This window comes from Macaca mulatta, chromosome 11 (assembly GCF_049350105.2).
Source record: "Macaca mulatta isolate MMU2019108-1 chromosome 11, T2T-MMU8v2.0, whole genome shotgun sequence".
Classification (NCBI taxonomy): Eukaryota; Metazoa; Chordata; class Mammalia; order Primates; family Cercopithecidae; genus Macaca; species Macaca mulatta.
In genome coordinates this window covers 58,676,075-58,697,861 of record NC_133416.1, presented here as the reverse complement: position 1 = coordinate 58,697,861, position 21,787 = coordinate 58,676,075, and the positions used below count along the sequence as shown (strand labels likewise).

At 41.9% G+C, this 21,787-nt stretch overlaps 1 protein-coding gene across 5 annotated transcripts in view; it reads right to left on the bottom strand.

Annotated features, from left to right (window-relative positions):
• Positions 1 to 21,787, bottom strand: part of SLC4A8 (solute carrier family 4 member 8) — an 83,843-nt gene that overhangs the window by 15,346 nt on the left and 46,710 nt on the right. For all 5 annotated transcript variants that reach the window (XM_077952436.1, XM_077952434.1, XM_015151614.3 and 2 more), the window contains 6 exon segments: positions 19,443 to 19,548; positions 18,677 to 18,838; positions 8,514 to 8,627; positions 5,564 to 5,725; positions 4,473 to 4,724; positions 662 to 730 (listed from right to left, as the gene is read on the bottom strand). In XM_077952436.1, coding sequence (XP_077808562.1) covers positions 662 to 730; positions 4,473 to 4,724; positions 5,564 to 5,725; positions 8,514 to 8,627; positions 18,677 to 18,838; positions 19,443 to 19,548 — 865 coding nt within the window.

Sequence of the window (21,787 nt, the reverse complement as noted above, 5' to 3'; positions counted from 1 at the left end):
TAATCTGCCCAAGTTCATATTAGAACTCAGTATATAAGAATGGCCATTGGGCATTCCATTCAAACAAAGAATCATAAGCCTAAGTTACTATATTATCTGGAATACCCAAGTTATCAATGACAAGCTCCTGATTTTTCTTTTTGAAAGACTTAGAGCAATGAGTTGATGGATGGAAAAATGCAGAGTATAACAAGAAGTGACATCTCCTTACCAGGAGCAACTCGCACTATTCCCCCATCTCTCTTCTGCCAGTGAACCCCCTCAAAGTTAAACACCCCATTTTTACACTTTAGCCTGACACTAAACTAGATCTGTCCATGAGTGAAAGCCAGTTTGGTTCTTGATCAACCTTTCAGATCCAAGTTTACCAGCACCTGGCAAAGCACCTAATGTTTAATACGTGCCAAAAAAAATTGTCTGTTGAATAATTAATGAATGACTGGGGCCGTGACATCAAGCCAGACCACCCTGAAAGTCTCTGTACTCTCCTGCCAACATGGCTGTTTTTCTCCCTGTATCCAAATAAGTGTCTAAAATAGCCTAAGTGGCAAGACTAGGAAATAATTTTCTCAAGAACTGGTTGCGCTTCTCTTGGGGAGCTGTCTCTCCCTGGACAGGACATGCAGTGAGAAGAAACTTCCCTGGCTGAACCATACAATACCTGAATTCCCTGTAGTGAAGAAACTCCCATGTAGAGGAAAACTCCATAGAGTACTGGCATTGGAATAAACTGAAGACAAAAGGACAAGAAAGGCCAGAAATTAAATTTGGTGTCACAGCACACTCAAAACTATATAAACTTTTAAATTTAAATCTCCAAGAATGAAATAAAGCCACAAAATAGCTGCAGAAACATTGCATTAGTTTCTGCTGCTTGTGGGTGACTTAGAAGTAGAAGCAAAAGCAGCAGCTGACAATGATAAAAATCATTTGTTCGAAAATGAAATGATTACAAGTAAGTTAGGCCTCCTATATCAGCCATCTGGCTCTTCCTCCTCCATGGGGATGGGCACACATACACATACACATACAAACACACACACACACACACACACACCCCTTTCTTATAGAAATAATGCCTTTTAAATCTTCTGTAATCTCACAATCACCTCCTCAAGGATTTGATGCATTTTAACGTGAACCAAAAAAGCTTCCATTTTTACTGACCAGTGGCTTGAGGGCAAGAGTGGGGAGGTATCTTATCAGAGAGGTAACAGTCTGGGGGGAAACACCGACATTATTATATTGCACTTGAACATCCACATAGTATTTGAATACGACTTTCTGATCACATCATGTCTATCAACCTAGGTAATCTTCAGATTGACTCTGAGGTAGGGAAATTGGGCCTATAGAATCAAGGCAAGGAAAGTCTCAGAGCTGAAAACTAAAATGGACTCGTTTTTATTTTAGGGCTAAAGAATATTCCCAAACCTAATTCTTAGACTTAGAAAATCCCTCCAAACTAACACTGGAACAGAAAACCAAACACCGCATGTTCTCACTCATAAGTGGAAGCTGAACAATGAAAACACATGGACACAGGGAGGGGAACATCACACACCAGGACCTGTCGGGGGGTTGGGGGCAAGTGGAGGGAGAGCATTAGGACAAATACCTAATGCATGTGGGGCTTAAAATCTAGATGATGGGTTGACAGGTACAGCAAACCACCATGGCACATGTATACCTATGTAACAAACCTGCACGTTCTGCACATATATTCCAGAACTTAAAGTAAAATTTTAAAAAACAAAGAACTAGAAAAACCCCCATTGGATTTTATGTTCCAGCTGTAGAGTGACTAGACATGCCAATTCTATGCTGTTTGTGAACTACTGAATAGTTGTCCTAAGAGAACTGTCCTGAAGCAGCTAGAGGAAGGCCCAGTGATGGCCACTGCCATGGCTTCATGGTTCTATCTTGGAGAAGCAGCAACGTTTAGGCTCTTCCAGATGGTGCCTCAACCAGGTGGGAGCGGGAGTTGGGATGGGGACAGGGAATATGTGGTGGGAAAGGGGCATGAGGAGAGGTGGGTGGTAAGGTTGAGTGGAAAGTGGGGGGACAAGAAGATGGTTCAGAAATCCTTCCCATCCCTCTCAGTTCTTACCCTTGAAGGGCATTTGTGGTACAGGCTGGGGTGGTTGAAGATTTGCCAAAAAGAAGGAAAGAGGAGGCAAGGGAGACAAGGCAGTGCTCCAGAATGATTGGTACCTGGTAATACAGCCGTAAAGTTTCCTTCTTACCCCAATCTCCCAAATGCAGGCCTTCCACCCACAAAACATTTTTTTAATGTTCAAAGTATCCTCTATCTGTACCGGAAAAAAAAAAAAAAAAAAAGAAACACTCTCTCTTTCAGCCCCACTTCTCATCCTAGCCACTGCTATTTTTCCATCCTGCTTCACAGAAAAACCTCCTGAAAGATTTGCCTGCACTCTTTACTTCTTTCCCTCCTATTCACTCTTTAGCCACCTATAATTGGATTTCTACCCTATAGTTCCACTGAATTCCTTCTCTGATAAGATACCCTCAACTCCTGCCTCAAGCTACTGGTCAGTAAAAAAGTTGCATGTTAAAATACACTAAATCCCTAAGGATTTGGAAAAATTTTGAGATTATGGAAGATTTAAAAGGCTTCATTTCTGTTAAAGAGGGTGTGTGTGTGTGTGTGTGTGTGTGTGTGTGTGTGTGTGTGTCTGCCCATCCCCAGACAGGGGTGGAGGAAGAGCCAGACACGGAGGCCTGTAATTTAACTTACATGTAATCATTTCATTTCAGAACACAATGATTTTTATCATGGTCAGCTTCTGCTTTTGCTTCTACTTCTAAATCACCCACAGGCAGCAGAAACTAATGCAATCCACTGACTCTGCTCTTGTCAGATAACCCGAGGCCTCCAATGTTGCTAAATCCAATGGCCTTAGCTTAGTCTTCATCTTCCAAGATGTGTCTACCCAATCCCTCTTTCTTGAAACATTGTCCTCACTTGGCTTCCCTGATACCGCATCCCCCTAGTTTTCCTCCCACCTCTCTGGCAACTCCTTCTGAGACTCTGTTGCTATCTCTTCCTCTACCCAACCTCTAACTCTGCTCTTCTCCCATGTCCCACTTCTCTTTTATGTCTTCTCTTTTCCCTGAGCTCTCTCATCCATTCCCTCGGCTTTCAATACCACCTATGTGCTGGTGACTCTCAAATTTATATTTTATTCCAGAAACCTCCTCTAGCCTCTTCACTTAGATGACTCCCAGACATCTCACTCCAAATCTGATCACAGCCCTACCCCTCACAAAAATCATACAATCTTTTCCATCTTCATAAATGTCATCACTCTCCACCAGATGGTCAAGTCAGAAACCTAATAGGCTTCTTCAATTTTTCTATTTTCCTCACCCCATTCCACATCCAGTCAACAATTGAGACCTTTGGGTCTGCCACCATGCTATACAGAAGCCATGCCTTTTTATCTGTCTCTGCTACCAGCTTCCTTATCCAAGACACCAGCATCTGTTACCTGCAACAGCTTCACTGGTCTGTCTGCTTCTATTCTTCCCTAGACATCAGCCAGAGTGATCTTTTTAAACTAGCTGGATCATGTCCCTCTCCTGTTAAAACCCTTCAAAAGTTACCTTAGCCACCGTCGACAAGGCCTATGTGACCCGCCCCTGCCCCTCTTTCCTTCTCATTGCACTGTGCTCTTGTCTTGACTCAATGCCCATGAGCTACATGGCCCTGACATTTCGTATCACTCTTTCCCACCTCAGGGCCTGACTAGACTGCTTTTCGCTTTTCTCCCCTCCTTCCATGCCATCTCCCACCATCCATGGCATGACTGGCTCCATCTCATCTTTTTTTTTTTTTTTTTTTTTGAGACAGAGTCTCGCTCTGTCTCCCAGGCTGCAGTGCAGTGGTGCGATCTTGGCTCACTGCAAGCTCTGCCTCCTGGGTTCACGCCATTCTCTGGCCTCAGCCTCCCAAGTAGCTGGGACTACAGGTGCCCGCCACCACGCCTAATTTTGTTTTTGCATTTTCAGTAGAGACAGAGTTTCACCACGTTAGCCAGGATAGTCTCAATCTCCTGACCTCATGATCCGCCCGCCTCAGCCTCCCAAAGTGCTGGGATTACAGGTGTGAGCCACCGCGCCTCGCCTACACCTCATCTTAAATAGCATCTCTTCAGAGAAGTCTTCTCTGACCACCCTAACTAAAATAGACCCCTCTGAATTCTCTATAGTGCCAGAAAGCACTGTGTATTTCCTTTATATCACTACTCACATTCTGTAGTTATCATCTTTGTTTTCTTAACTAATTTTCTTAACTACATATTATCTGCCTTACCCCTCTAGAATAAACTCTTTCAGGGCAGGAATTTGTACATATATCTGTTTGGCACCACTGTATTTCCAGCACCTGGCAGGATTCCTGGCACAAATCAGGCCCTTGATATTTGCCGAATAAGTGAAGGGATGATTACCTTTAAGATAGCCGTCATGAAGACTGAGCAGCCCATCAGCACAAAGATCATAAGGCCTGTCACTCTTTGTTCTCGGATGCCCAGGAATTTGGGCTGTTCTCCAGGAGCAGAGCATTCAGATTCTAGCTTGAGGCTGTTCACATGTGTGATGGACAAGACGGTTGCAGCTACAAACCAGGGCAGGCCCATGATGGAGCAGACACCCAGCATGATGGCCACCATCAGTAGGTCCAGGTGGTAGCCACAGCCTTTCTGTGAGGAAACACATCAGTAGGCTAGCTGTAGTCCGGCATAGAACAGTGAGCTAGGGGTCTCAGGCCCAAAGCAGGAAGGGGTGTATGGATAAGAAGGAAGAGGTTCAGGGATCCAAGAGGAGTCTTGTAGCCCCTCCTGGTTAGGAGGAAACAAAGAAGAAAAAGGGGAATCTTAGCCTGTCCTATATATGCCAATATTGATTCTTTTTCCAAGTGCCTCTAGCTTACTCTGAGTCTTACACATTCAAAGATCCATTCTTCTCTGGAAGAGTAATCAGACACCATGCCACATCTTGACCATTCTAGATGGCAGAAACTATAGGAGTTAGAGATAAATGTCCTTATTGGCTTCCTACCACATACCCCCAGATCCTTGACAGATTTGGATGTTGCTTGCCTGCTCTGTTACTTCCCTAGGATCCTAGGGTTCCAGTTTCAGCCTAGAAACTACAGTAACAGACACCAATGGGAGAATACCTGCCTTTAGGAAACAGTGGCCCAGGCCCCTACCTGAACCTCAGGAAGACAAGCTGTACAGCTGCTTGACCCAAAGCATATAGCTATATAGGGATCACCAGGAACTCTACCCAATCACCTTCCCCACAGGTGTGAGAGGACAGTAATGGAGTCCACGTTGCTTTCATACCATACCACCATGCTCCACTCTAGTCTCATCTCCAAAGCAATCTTTGTTAATAAAGAATGGAAACCTCTTATGAACCTCTTCTATGAGATTTTATAGTTTCTGGTCTAGATGTGCTTAGCCTACAATTTAAAAAAAAAAAAAAAATGTAACAGATTGCCATAGCAGCCTTCTAGGTCAGAACCTCTTTTTACCTTGAGCTTATGTTCCTTCCTGTTAATAATGACAGCTGTGATCTGCTGATCCATGAATATCAAGATAGTGCAGAGAAGAGCTGGGATAATTGCAGCTATCACAGTCCACCAGGGATTGGGGCCAATGGGATTAATAATCCATCCGCGATCATCCCTTGTTGGCTAAGGGGGAAAAAATATATTATTTTGGTATTTTAAGTTATAGTTATTAGGGTAAAACATATCAAACTGGATCACAATATCCATATTTCTTTTTATTCTTGAGTGAAGGTTCTTAAAAAAAAAAAGGCATGAAATACAGCAACTCCTTAGGAAATCTATGACCTTGTTCTGATACCATTCCCCAGAGTTAAAGACGCCAACGACTAACAGAAATTCTTGGGTTTGCAGAGTGGTAGATAAGAAAAGAAACAACTTGCGGAAACTCCCTTGGCACATGGGACCCAAGGTAGCATGAAGAGATAACTAAGAATGCCTGAGGACTTTCCAGACCTCCCCTTTCCTTCTACCAATAACCTACCATCCCAGAATCCACCCCTAAACCTTTTCTAATTATTGCAGTAAAGCCAGTGCAGAGAGACAGATTTGAGCTGAATTCCTGTCTCCTTGTTAGTAAACTTGAAATAAAAAACTTTTCTTCTCTCAAAAACCTGGTATCATAGTATTGGCTTCTAGCACATTGGGCAGCAAGCCCCTTTTGCTCAGTAATAGTTCCAAATCCCCTTTGAAACAGTCAATCTTCAATTATCAATTTCTTGTGAAATATTCATTAATCTTGCACTTCCTTCCACTTACTTTCCAAACCTCTGTGTAGAGAGAAAACAATTGTATCTCAACGTTAATCCAATTAAAATATAATTAACAACTATATCTGTTGTCAAAAAAATTTAATGACTTCCAAAGACAAATATAAATAACTTAGACTATTCTCCTACTACTTCTCTCCAGAGCCATATAATGTGTGTCTACAGCATAAACAAAGGCAAAGTGCAGCCATCTGCATGGCATCTCTTGGGCTTTGATAGGACTGGATTGCTCCAACGGTCTTCTCCCATCAGTAGTGAAACAGGGGTCCAGCCATCAGAGACCTGAGAAGGAGCCTAAGACGGCTAAAGTTGGGGGTTTGTTTGACCTAGGATCCTCTCTAATTCCCCTGTAATACAACTGTTTATAAATCTTATTGGGGTGTTCACAACATATCTAAACTCACCTAGATCCTTACCCTACTCCTGCAGTGTACTCTGAGGAAGACAAGTTCACCCTTTTTTGGCAAGTGGTGCTAGAGGACAAAAGGCCCGGGACACCAATTGGCCCAGAGTTGACCCAAACTCAAGAAACAAAGCGTAGACTGTTATATTTGATTTAGTTCCTTATTAGTATGGCTCTAGGATTCAAAGACGCTTTAATAACACCACCAAGTCCAAAATTATGAATGGGTTAGCTTCTAAAAGTTTACAGAATCTATGTTTCCTTAGTAACAATGTTCTAAGTGGTAGTTAAGTTCTCAGACCAACACAAAAACTTATTAAATAAACCCTTAATGACGTTATACCCTAGTAATAGTACTAGCCCTCAGATTGGGTCTTGGGAGTTAAGTGTCATGTGGTACAACAGGGAGGGACAAAAAGAAGAAAACTTCTTCTCTGCCTCCTGAAAATGGAGTCTCTCATGAGCAACATATTCTTTGACATTCTCCTGTTTCCCTTTCTCCCCTGTCCTACCTCCCAGAGGCCTTCTTCACAGATGTCCCAGAAATTCAGTGCCTTCTGACTATCTTAGGCCTATCCCTTAGGGAACCTTTCCAAAGACTGCTTAATGTTCCCAAATTACCTATTTTTACACAAAATCCATTCCTCCTGAAGCACTGACCTCAGCTAGGTATTAGAGAGAAAGCTGATTGTGCTCATTCACACAAAGGTGAGAATGCCATATTCTAGAAGGTATTATACTTACAAGAGGGATTGGTTAGTCCATAAACTTCCAACTGGTGGCATTTCAGCAAATTCAACAAAATTAAAAATTTTCAGACAATATGGAAGAAGGTATTTCAACAGGCCTACTTCACGGGTAGAGAGAAAAAAGAGAAAGGAAAGGGACAACTGAAGGGAGCATTTAGAAGTCAGGGACTGCCTTTATTCCTGTCGGCCTTCTCCTCACCAACTTCTCCCATTTTCCTACTTCATAATTCTTCTCAAGGTACTGAGTACGTACAGATTTTCTCTCCTCTCCACCCTATGGGGATCTATGGAACTGAGCTCAGCTTTTCCATCTTCTTTGTCTACTTAGTCAGTGCTCCCAAACTGAAATCGATTTGGAGTCCCCAGGTATTGATATTTGTTTGACTTTTTGTATAGGTTCTTGAAAAATACCATATATTAGAGAAAGTTATACAAACAATGAAATCAGATTGAGATGATTTCAAAAGAGATGTCATGATTACTCTGGCAGGGGCCCCAGACTCCTGATGATGCTCCTCTTAGTTCCATTCTCCTCCTTCAAGGAAGGGGCACCATCCTTGAAGGTTCAGGCCAAGTCCTTTACCTTTTTCATCCTTCCCAGTGCCCTTATACAGCTGATGCTCAATGGAAGTGCTGTTAGCAAGGCTTGTTCCAGAGACCCATGTTTCCACAGTGTCTTGAATATATTTATGTAAACGTGCACATCCCATTGTTTAAATATTAATATATTAAGAACAATAAGTGGTATTAATAATAATAATAATGCTTTTCATTCATTAAACAACCTTGGTTTTTCTGTTCTCTGACTTTTCTGACTTGAATTCAACCAAGTCTGAAGTTTGCTTTTCTAAATGACAAGGTGTGAGGAGCAAGGTTCAGATTTAGAGGACTGTAAAACTCATGATTAGAATATGAAAAGGCCTTTGAAATTTACTTGGCATCAGAATGTATGAAATTACATGAGTGCACCAAGCACTCTGAGATCTGTTTACCTTGAACACACTGGGAACTTGAAGCTTTGGTGATGGAACTCCAATCAAAAAATCAATAATGACCATTGTGAAGATAGTGAGGAAAACAGCAAAGTCACTCACCATGGAGCGTACCTGGCATGAGAAAGAAGTGGAAACATGTTTTGGCAGGTCAAATACAGTAGAAAAGAGGTTAGTATTGTAAAAGGCTTAAAAATCCTCAGAAGAATGTTTTCATCTTATGGTTGAATTAATGCAAGCAAATTTAAACAACAGGAATATGTTAATCGCCCAATTTTTTTTTTTTTTTTTTTTTTTTTTTTTTTTTTTTTGAGACGGAGTCTCGCTGTGTCTCCCAGGCTGGAGTGCAGTGGCGTGATCTCGGCTCACTGCAAGCTCCGCCTCCCGGGTTCACGCCATTCTCCCGCCTCAGCCTCCCAAGTAGCTGAGACTACAGGCGCCCGCCACCACGCCCAGCTAGTTTTTTGTATTTTTAGTAGAGACGGGGTTTCACCATGTTAGCCAGGATAGTCTCGATCTCCTGACCTCGTGATCCACCCGCCTCGGCCTCCCAAAGTGCTGGGATTACAGGCTTGAGCCACCGCGCCCGGCCTAATCGCCCAATTAATGCCCATAAAGTGTGGATATGATGAGGGAAAATGAACCCTCCTGACAAATGCTAACATAACCCAGACCAGCCTCTGAAGAGTTATGTTTGGGGCATTTAGGGCAAAGTTGGGACTGTAGTTCTGAGAACTTGGATTTTCTGGGACCAGCCAAGGTCTTCAGTGCTAGCCAAAAACCTCAGCAGCAGCATCAACTCCACTTCTCCCTCATACCCAATATCCAGTCTATTTGCAAGTCCTGTTGGCTCTCCCTTCAGAACATATCCCAAGTCTGATCGCTTCTTACCACCGCCACTGCTCCCACCCAGATCCAAGTCACCATCAGCTCCTGTTTGGGTAATGGTAGCAGCCTCCTGACTTGCTTCTGCCTTTGCCCTCCAGTGTTTTTTAAATGCAGCCACTGGAGTAATCATTTGAAACATAAGTTGGGTCATGTCACTCCTCTATCAAAACCCTGAAATGGCTTCTGGGCCAAAAAGCCTTCTTGGCCTGAGGGCCACACAACTGGCATCATCACATCTCCCACCTCAGCTCCTATTGCTCTCCTGCTTGCCCACTCTGCTCCAGACACACAGACCACCTTGCTGTTTCCTTAAACATGCCAGGCTCACTCCCACCTCGGGGTCTTTGTACTTGCTCATGCCTCTACCTAAAATGCCTTTCCTCCAGGTAACCTCTTGGGTAGCTCCCTCACGTCTTTTAGGTTCAACTCAAATATCACCTCCTTGAGCTCTTCTCTGATGATCCTACTTAAAATCGGCCACCTCCCTCCCCACAGAACTTCCTGTACTTCTTTACTGCTTTATTTTCCACCATGGCACATATCTCTATTTTGTTGGAGATTCCCATCCAATTTGGGATCCATCTTAAAAGGACTGCCTCACTTTATAGTGTGGCTTTAAAAAAATACAGTGCCTGGCAAATGACCCGTGCCTGCCTTAATCTAAGTTTCCAAAAGACTGAGAGCAAAATATATCTTAGCCACACGTAATATCACTGGTACCTTAGCCTGACTTCACTTTGGTTTGAAGCCCAAGGTTTCCAGTTCCTCCTCCATGGTTTTGTTAGTTCTTCTCTGAATGTAATATAAATTCTCTGAGTATCCACTGCCTCCCCATCCCCAACATGAAGCCCACTTGACCATCCTGGGGCCCAGTGGCCCTTTTCTCTTCTGAACTCCTACAGCACATACATCTCAGTTGGGCATCCAACTGTTTACTACTGTCGCATATGGCACCTGATTGTTTCATGTGTTTTTCCTTCCTATCTGATGACAGATACTATCTTCTAAATTTCTGTTGCATCCCCCTAGCACTTAACCCAGGCCTGAGCAAGTAGTCAGTACAGAATAGCCACTTGTTAACTATTTGTCCTAACAGGAAACAAAGACCCAGAACTTATTTAATATGTACCTCTCATGACTGCCATGTAGGCTCACTGAAGTCTGTGTTCTAGTCATATATGGTTGTACACAAAATATCTAATTAACTGAGTCCTCCTCCCATTTATGTACCCTGTATTGAAAATGTGCCTGGCTGAAACATCACTTACAGGAAAAACCACCATTTCCTCCTGATTTGAGTTCCCTTTCTTTTCTTTTTCTCTCTTTCTTTTTTTTTTTTCTTTTCTTTTTTTTTTTTTTTTTTGTGAGAATAGCTTTAATTTAAAACACTTGAAGCAATAAATCCCCTATCTCTCTTTCCATCAGAGGCAAGTATTCTTCCCCCAAATTGGATGTAGTTTAAACAACAACTGTGACTAGTGAAAAATGAAACAAATACAATCTCTTTCAGGAAGCAGCATTAAAACCTACTGGGCTGGTGGGTACCAGCAACAGGCTCAGCCTCCACCAAGGCCGAGAGAAGCAGCACACTGAGAGCAGCAAGACTTGCATGGTATTTCAGCCAGCTTTGGACAGACTCAACAATACCTGGGGTAGGGGGAACCACAAAAGAATGATGCCTAAAATGAAACACATATGCTCGTCTCCCTCATGTGGCTAATATCCTTGGCACCTAGAAGATGCTAGAAAAATAAGTGCAAAGGTAGCAGCTCCCAGGCAAAGCTGAGGGAAGACAGTTTGGGCCTTATTTGCTTTTGTTTTTAATTGGGGTCTCACACATACATTGGTTTTCAGGCAGAAAAATTTTCTGCTTTCTGGGAGGTGTTCTGTGCCACACAGTGCTTCGGCCTCCAGCAAAAATATTTGTGTTGTTTCTGTCTATTTGGATGCTTCACTGAATTACCTTCTACCTATGGTATTTCACTGCCTACCCCATACCATGTAAGTGTAGAGTAGCATGTCCAGTAGAATTACATTAGCCAGGCCAGGCACGGTGGCTCACGCCTATAATCCCAGCACTTTGGGAGGCTGAGGTGGGTGGATCACTTGAGGTCAGGAGTTCAAGACCAGCCTGGCCAACACGGTGAAACCCTGTCACTATTAAAAATACAAAAATTAGCCAGGCATGGTGGTGCACACTTGTAATCCCAGCTACATGGAGGCTGAGGCAGGAGAATCACTTGAACCCAAGGAGGTAGAGGTTGGAGTGAGCCAAGATTGTGCCACTGTACTCCAGCCTGGGTGACAGAGTGAGACTCCGTCTCAAAAAAAAAAGTATGTTAGCCATATGTCTAATTTTAAATTGTTTAGCAGTCACATAAAAAATACAAAAATAAGTGAAAATAACTATAATATTTATCAAATTATCATTTTATTTAATAGATATATCTAAAATATTGTCATTTCAGTATGTAATCAATATAAAATATTGATGAAATGTTTTATATTCTTTTTTGGTACCAATCCTTCAAGATCTGGTATATATTTTATGTGTACAGTACAGTGTCAATTTGGCAAGCCTAAGTTCAAGTGGCCATTTGTCACATGTAGCTATTGACTACCCACATTAAATACCGCAAGTCTACAGAATTTTATGCAAACTCTTTCAGAGTGATTTAGTGAGTGGGAAATCTCTGTGACACCGTGCAGGTCATCTTATATTACCAACCTAAGAGTGCAGAACTTTGTTTTTTTTTGTTTTTTTTTTTTTTTTTGAGACAGGTGTCTCTCTGTTGCCCAGGCTGGGGTGCAATAACTCACTGTGTCATCACAGCTCACTGCAGCTTTGACCTCCCTGGCCTCAAGTGATCCTTTCACCTCAGCCTTCCTGAGTAACTGGGACTATACACGCACACCACCATGCCTGGCTAATTTTTTTTTTTTTTGTACTTGGTAGAGATAGGGTTGTGCCATGTTGCCCAGGCTGGTCTCAAATTCCTGGGCTCAAGCAATCTGCCCGCCTCAACTTCCCAAAGTGCTGGGATTACAGGTGTGGGCCACTCTGCTTGGCCCTGAACCTTGTTTTATAACCTAGGATTTTTTACCTAAAGGAAAGGATAGAATCACAATTGTATCTACTCCCATCCCCTGGTCCTGCCCCTGCTCCCTGCTGTCTCCCCACAGAAGGCCTGTACTGATGTGATTTAGCAACAATGATACCTACAAGGTGAAAAAGACATCCTTTCTGTGATAGCTTCGTCAGCACTTGTTTGGGGATCATAACTCTGGTTGAATTAAAATTTTAAAATATTCTATAAATGTTACAAATTTAGCTGAAGGTGGTTCGGAGGCTTTTCTAGGAGGGTGTTTTAAATAGATTTGTTTTTGAGGGGGATGGTAGCAAACTAGCTCATTGACTGGAAAGTTGTGAGTTTCAAGAGTGGAAAAAAAATGAGATGATTACAAAGAAAGTAAAGACAAGTGGAGCAGAAATAGAAATGGGGTGGGGACACTAAAAATGACACAGGTCCTAAACTTGGGCGTACACTCTGTAATAATAAAAAAATATAACATCTAAATCTCTAAATGGTCCCTCACATTTCACATGTCTGACCCTAACAGTAGTAACCACAGGAAAATAAAAATAGAAGAGAATGTTAGGGCAGGAAGGGACTTCGGAGCTCATCTAGTTTAACCCATTCATTCTAAAGAAAAATGCCCAGAGAAGTAAAGCAACTTGGCCCTATCACACTTAAAGGTGGAGTCAGAGTACAACCCCAGGTGTTCTCACTATGAACTGCAGGTAAGGCAGTTCAGGTAAAGCAAATAAATTATACAGGGAGCAAGAGGCTCAGGCTATTCCCGTTGTACTTCCTGCAAGCCCAAAGTGAGAGACAGAGAAACAGGCACATTCTATCGTAGGTAGGAGAAAACAACCAAGTCAACTCCAAAATATTGAAGAAACATTGATGTAAAATGTCATTTGAACATGATTCTTCCAGTAGTCTTTTCTGTATTTTTTTTTCCTTTAAAAGAAAATTCCCAATCTGAGCCAAATTGGATTTCTGATTAGTTACATGGGCATTTAGATCAATGAACAAAATACAAATTTTGACACATTATGTGTTCCAAAGATATGTTCATTGGGATTCCATACAAATGGAAATCAAAAGATATTTACAGGAAGAAAGTACTATCTTTCACATGAACATCTGCATACAGTGAGAACTTCACATTTATACCACCATGTCTCACACAGAGGACTCCTAACAGGCTAATAATCAGTTGACCCAATCCACGTATTAATCCACTTTTCACTCACAGATAGTATTGTCTGCACACATGTGTAAAATTAAGCAGTACATTCTAGACTTTTATTCCAGGGGAAACTGCCTTGTATATATTAAGACATATATATAAATACATTTTTAAGCAAGAAAGAAACCCATTATTTGCTCCAGTTTTTCCCAACTCTCAATCTGAAATAAAGAATAGCACTTGGCCGGGCTCATGCTTGTAATCCCAGCACTTTGGGAGGCCGAGGCAGGCAGATCACGAGGTCAAGAGATCGAGACCATCCTGGCCAACATGGTGAAACCCCATCTCTACTAAAAATACAAAAATTAGCTGGGTGTGGTGGTGCGTGCCTGTAGTCCCAGCTACTCGGGAGGAGGCGGAGGTTGCAGTGAGATCACACCACCACACTCCAGCCAGGCGACAGAGCAAGACTCCATCTCAAAAAAAAAAAAAAATTGCATTTATACAAAACTTGGCCTTGTAGAAACAGCCCTCTGTTTTGTGAGGCAGAAAAAAGGGCAGCCATAGTACACTTTCCTACAATATGTTTAGGCATCAGAAGGGCTGAATTTCTTTTTCTATTTAATGAAATTAAGTAACAGATAAGCTATAATCTTAAATATTGATTTTATACCATTGATTTTACAAAGTTTATTTATAAAATTTTATTATAAAATTTGTATTTTGCTCAAAATACACATGCTAGCTATCTTTGTCCACTTTTTTTTTTTTTTGAGACCGAGTCTCACTCTGTCACCCAGGCTGGAGTGCAGTGGCACGATCTCAGATCACTGAAACCTCCACCTCCTGGGCTCAAGCGATTCTCGTGCCTCAACCCAGTAGCTGGGATTACAGTCATGCACCACCATGCCCGGCTAATTTTTGTATTTTTAGTAGAGATAGGGTTTCACCATGTTGGCCAGACTGGTCTTGAACTCCTGACTTCAAGCAATCCACCCACCTTGGCCTCCCAAAGTGCTGGGATTATAGCCATGAGCCACTGCACCCAGCCCCTTTATCTACATTTCAATCCAAACACCCAATCATCCTCCATCCCCCAAAAAGGCCTTTGCTTTGTAACATAATCGAAGACAATCCATTTTTGATGCCTGTGTGGAGTCACTATTCTATGGGGACTGGATTTTGTAAGGCTGCTTAGTATGGGGATTTCCACAGGAGTCAGCAACTTCAGTAACAAAGTGGGCTGCTTTAGGAAATCCAACTCAACATTAGAAGGTAACACCAGTAGGCATACTTGAGTAGAGTATTACTACACCATGAGCTCCCCTCCTTCTGCCAATCCCATCTGTTCCCAAATTGAAGAAAATGTCAGAGAGGAAAAGGCAGGGAGCATGCTAAACTAGGACCCACCATAGCACACCATGCTAAACTAGGACCCACCATAGCACACCATGCTAAACTAGGACCCACCATAGCACACCACCTTATACTCTTGGTTCATCATATTAGATCTCACTGTATCCTTGAAGCATAATTGGAAAGAGACGGCAGGTGTCATCACAACATTGTGCAGATGAGGTGAGGCACAGAGAGGATGAGGGACTTGCCCAAGGTCCACAGCCAGCATCCAGGTCTCCAGGCCATGGGCCTTGGACACTGCATTCCTGGCTCACATGGTATTAAGCTCCTATGAGACAGGGGCCCCAGTCATAACCAGAATCGTGATTGTTCACAACTCACCACATCCTAATCGAATGTTTGTGCTATATTTCACCCAGTTGATTCTGCTTTATTTTCCTACAGTTTCTGGAAAAATCCTTTCAACCAAACAAATATATGTTAAGCAAACAGCAATAAATCCTGTTTCATTCGACTGAATAATTTGAAGTAGAAACTCCAGAGACTCTGGAATTTGGTGCAGAGCAGTAGGAAAATTATAGAATGCTATCGTTCTACTTTTCATCACATTTGAAACTCTAATTTAATCCCAGGTTGCAACTAAAATACTGAAATAACCAAAATGGAAAGAATTGTCTTTTATAACATCACATAAAGTTTCTTTGCATCTGAAATTCTTTTTTTTTTTTTTTTTTTTTTTGAGACGGAGTCTCGCTCTGTTGCCCAGGCTGGAGTGCAGTAGGGTGATCTTGGCTCACTGCAACCTCCGCCTCCCGGGTTCAGGTGCTTCTCCTGCCTCAGCCTCCCAAGTAGCTGGGATTACAGGCACCTGGCACCACGCCCAGCTAATTTTTAAATTTTTAGTAGAGAAAGGGTTTTGCCATGTTAGCCAGGCTGGTCTCGAACTCCTGACCTCCGGTGATCCGCCTGCCTCAGCCTCTCTTAAAGTGCTGGGATTACAGATGTGAGCCACCGTGCCTGGCCACATCTGAAATTCAAAGTGTCCAAAATCACACTGCTAGTCACAGCAGATAAGCAGTGAAGTCAAATCAGGAGGCGATACATGGAAAAATTGCGGAGATGAGCCTCTGGTCCCTGAAAAATGTAGAAATGGAGGCAGGCAAAGAGCTCAGAAATGAGAAAATACAAATTTGGGGCACTTCGCATGACAACTTCCAGGGAGTCATCATGTGGTACGGTAAAACAATACTATTTTAACTAAAAACAAACATTATACTTTTTGGGGAAATGACTGCTGAGAAATAGAGAATTCATCTGTCTACCTTTAGCAAAGTACAATATTATGCTGCTGTGGGCATCTGGCATTGTACCACCAAATATCACAAACCCAAGTGAATTCTTGACAGCACTTAAAGGGATAATTCGGCCCTTTTTACGCTTTGAAATATAAGTGGGAAACTAATATTTTAAACTGTTCCTGAGTTACAGTTTCATTAAAATATGTACTTGCTTAATACCAACTGCTTAGCCTTTAAAAACCAAAAAGCAAACCTTTACAGTTGGTCTCACACTATCATACACATTCACAAACTCATATTATGAATTTTTGTATGATTTAAATTAAAAATATCTTTTATTTAAAATGTTGTATTGGCTGGGCATGGTGGCTCACCCCTATAATCCCAGCACTTTGGGAGGCTGAGGCAGGCGGATCACCTGAGGTTGGGAGTTCAAGACCAGCCTAACCAACATGGAGAAACCCCGTCTCTACTAAAAATACAAAATCAGCCAGACATGGTACATGCCTGTAATCCCAGCTGCTTGGGAGACTGAGGCAGGAGAATCACTTGAACTCGGGAGGCAGAGGTTGCAGTGAGCCAAGATTGCACCATTGCACCCCAGCCTCGGCAACAGAGTGAGACTCTGTCTCAAAAAAAAAAAAAAAAAAAAAAAAGAAAGAAAAAAGAAGAAAAGAAAATGCTGTATTATACATGTATAGGTCAGAAATTATTGTGTGCAATGAAAAAAAATGCCATAAATAATGCTCCGCCCAATAGCTGATTTTCTATATGAAACACCAAGAAGGTTTTTCATTTACTGCAGGTAAGGCAAGACCACTGGCCACATAAATAGGTTTCTCTGAAGGCCACTACCACCCATTCCCCAGTAGAGGACTGGGAGCACATCCCCATTTTTGATGTACTGATGGTAGATCTCTTGCCAGCAAAATGAACACCCTTTTTAATATTATCTTCTCCTTAAACATTTATTAAAACTATCTACAATAGTGTATCATCACTAATACAAATTTCTTCTCAGTTCTATTTCAGAAGGCATCAAATGATTGTGCTCTTTTTTTTTTTTTTTTTAACTTTTTTATTTTTGAGAGAGAATCTCACTCTGTCGCAAAGGCTGGAGTGCAGTGGTACAATCTCAGCTCACTACAACCTCCACCTCCCAGGTTCAAGTGATTCTCATGCCTCAGCCTCCCGAGTAGCTAGGATTACAGGTGTATGCTACCATGCCCAGCTAACTTTTGTTTTTTTAGTAGAGATGGGGTTTCAACATGTTGGCCAGGCTGGTCTCAAACTCCTGACCTCAGGTGATCCACCCGCGTGGGCCTCCCAAAGTGCTGGAATTACAGGTATGAGCCACCACACCCAGCATGATTTTGTTCTTTAAATAAACTACGAATACCCAATGTATTTCTTCATATCTGACGGTTCTAACTTTTTGGCAAATTAAAAAGGTATGTGGCTTCTTCTCACTGATTTGTATGTTTGAGGTTTAGCTTGGTATACTGTGGTAAAAGTACATGTAATCCAGGCCTTTAGGGGGCCTTTCTGTGGCACAAACTTTGTGGTCACTGTAGATCACCCATCTTCCTTTTATATTTTTGATATGGCAAATGTAATGGTCATTTATTATAGATGTCTCCATGTGACTGAAGGATGTAAATAATTCATGCACTTATTCTTTTCAGTGTTAACTTTCTGTGAGGAGGTCTCAGTAGCCATTCTCCACCTTCTCAAGTTCCCTTTCAAAGAAACGGCCCACGTAGCTACTCCACACTCAGCCTCTAATCTTGCCCTGCCAAAACTGGCAAAAGCCTTGTTCATAATACAAACAATGCTATCTGCATCATGGAAAGGTTGCTGAGGTTTCAACCAGTAATACAAACCAAGTCAGGAGCATGCTGGTTGCTGCAGTCATTGTCATCAGTGATTTCATAAGCTATTTAAAAAGCCATCCCTGGGAGAAGATTTTTGGGTCCCCTAAAGTATCCAAGGTCACAACCACAATTTACTGTATTCAGGAGCCAGCTGTAGCTATTGTGTGTTAAGTGTCTCAGAATTCTGGAAATGAAACATAACAGCATTCTGGAAATAAGACTTAATAACTTTTTAAAAACCATCACTATCACCTTAACCTTAACTGGCACTTGTAGACCAAAAAGATTTTAAGTATTAACCCTTCATTCCCAACCACAGATCTACGAAAGAGGCTGCCAGACATTAGGAGAGAATGCCAGTGTGGCTCATCAGGACATCTGGAGTTCTCCACCTGGCCAATCAACCCCATAAGCAGCATAGAGGCTGAGAAAAGGTTCTGTTATATTTGATTCTAACATGAAAGAAATGCATGAACATGCTACCTACTCGGGTTGGGAAATAACGGCTCGTCTTAAACGTCTTTAAGGTGCTTGAGAGGATGAAGGTGGTGAAGAAGAGAATACAGGACCAAAAGAGGACATCAGGAGTGTAGGGTCCATGATGGCCACACGCAGATCCCATGAACTCTCCATGCATCTCCTGGCATTCCTGGAGGAACAAGCATTCCGGGTGATGAAAGGCAGACACAACCGAATAAACAGCTGTTTCCTTCTGAGTCCACCACTCATTGTCATCCATGGTTGCTGGGAGCAGAGGCTGCAAGCAGCATCCCCTTGACCTTTATGCAGTTGCGGGGTCCTCTCTTGCAGAGGCCACTTTCAAGTAGGGTGGCTATTTATGGTCCTAAGACATAGAACCAGAAGTGTTCTGAACAAATACTACTTCCAAGGCTCTGGAAGGACCCTGGCAACTTGTACTGTTCTTATCACAGAGGACCTCCAAACTTGAATACTCTTCAGCCCGACATGTCTGGATCTGCCCCCTGTCCTGCATGGTTTCATCCCCACCTACCCTTAGTTCAGGGTCACTAGGTAGGATATGGGGGGAGAAAAGAGAAGGGTAATCTTCTCCTCCTTTTATGTACAAGAAAACTTCTGAAAGGATAAAAGAAAATGAGTAAGAATTTTTTTTTAAAAAGCTTTATTTCGGTAAATGCCAGAGTTTGCCAAAGGGCCACTCCTCCCTTTCACTTAGAAGTCCCTCCTCAACCTGTGGTCATAATGCTAGGACATCTGACAGCTCCAAAACTTACACTGACAGTCAGGTTAGCCCAGTGGACTTCTGCTGTCACGATGTTGTGATCCTTCCAGTACTGGAGGGTGTGATTGTTCGGATTCTCTGGGAGAGTACACCTGCAGCTGAGGGGAAAAATTAAAAAGATTCCTGAGGAAAACAGCCAAATACTCAGTTAAATGTTTTTAGAACAACTGGTTTAAAGGCTGTCAGGAGCTGCCTTGCTGCTTCTTTGCATACTTCAGACCTAAGTAGTTGAGGCCCCTCTATAGGCCCCATCACACTCTAATTTTTCAGTTGGTCATTACTAAAGTTGGACTAAAATCAGCCCATGGATCTTGGATTAAACTGTGCCGACAACCACATTTGGCATCTGATATGCCCAGAATGAGTCCTGATTTTTTTTTTTTGGCCTGATTTCTATCTCTTAGGCTTTTGCTAAGAAATTTAATCTGCATAGCAAGGAGGTCTCAATATCCTATTTACTTCTCAACAACTTCCTCCAAGCCTGAATATCTTATTCCCTATACCCTTCATCATGCTCTTGTTCTAGAAGTCAGAGTCTCCTGGAATCGTGACATAAGCACTTCCTGACACTGAGTTATCTGTGGTAATATCCCACTACCTTGGCCATTCCCTGGTCACTCATGGTGGAGCCAGACCTAGAAGCTCCATTAGCTTCCCCAGGCCTCCTACTCCAGCCAAACCAGACCAGACCACACCGGTGCCATCGGCCACCATGTTTGTTGCCTCCCAGTCCTAGCATGCTTCATGCACAACCTGGCTCCCAATATGGTCAACTGACACAGCCATCCCTACTAACTTCGTATGATCTGTGAATTTAATAAACATGCCTTCTAAGATATGGCATGACTGAATTAAAATTCAAAAAGCTCTCAACAGGTTAGAATAATAGGAAGAAATCGACAAAATGAAAAGTAACAGGGAAAGCTATAAAGCCCTATACTTAGGTTTAAAAAATCAATTCAAAATAAATAAACTGTGGTACATCTAGATAATGAAGTATTATTCAGTACTAAGAAGAAATGAACCATCAAGTCATGAAAAACAGAGGACCTTAAATGCATATTACAAAGTGAAAGAAGCCAATCTGAAAATGCCACGTACTGTATGATTCCAACTATGACATTTTGGAAAATTCAAAACTATAAGGACATAAAAAGGTCAGTGGTTGTTAGGAGTTGGGGGGAGGGGGAGAGCAACTGGCAGAGCACAGAAGATTTTTAAGGAAGTGAAAGTATTCTGTATGATATTATAATGGAGGATACATGTCATTATACATTTGTCAAAATTCACAGAATGCACAACACCAAGAGTCAACCCTAATGTAACCTATGGACTTTGGGTGGCAATGATATGTCTGTTTAGGTTCACTGATTGTAACAAACTTACCACTCTGGTGTGGGATATTGATACTGGGGAAGACTGTGCCTGTGCTGGGGTAGGGGGTATATGCAAACTCTCTGTACCTGCTGTTCAACTTTGCTGTGAACCTAAAACTGCTTTAAAAAATAAACCATTTTTTAAAAATCAATTCCATACATATTAACATAAAATCATTTAAAGAGTTGAGGAGCTCTAGCTTCACATCAGCGCCATATGAATTAACAGTAGAATGTGACTTAAAAAAATACCATCTTGAGCTTTATTAACAAAGAATTTGTTTCTGGAACCAAAGTCTACTCAATCCAGGGCTGGTCAATTTGCCTGTCTTCTCAGATAAAAGCCTCATAAAGACAGATCCTTTGTCATGTTTGCCACTATGTTTCCCAGGCCTAAAACAGTGCTTGGTACATAATAAGTGCTCAATAAATATTTGTTAAACAAAGAAAATAATGATAAAAAGAGGTCAAAGAATGAACCTTACAGAAATGAGAACTCTAATGCCAATAGGAGCCAATTCACTAGGCTTTGAAGATGATACTCCGTAATCATTGTTACTTTCTAGTAAAATAAAGTTCTAGTAAATTTTTTATTAATTCTGATTTTTAAAAGGTTAATGAGTGAATAACTAGAATAGATGAAAGTGTATCTGCGGCTTGTTTGCAGATGCCTCCAGACAGTGTACTCTCTCTTCTGAGATAGTTTCAGACTGAAGTTGTGCATTTCACAACCAGATCCTCCACATCAGAACTGTACAGCCAGAACTTGATGTACAGAGCTAAGGGAAGAGGATCTTTAGTCATAATTTGGAGAATACTATTACAGAGAAGAAATGTTTATAGGACCAGAGTGTCCTAGATGGTTGAAAACACAGCCAGATACCGTGTTTCTTTTCCAAGTGATCCAAACCATACTGAACACATAAAGAAATCATAATTTCTTGAGTTGAAATCTAGGAAG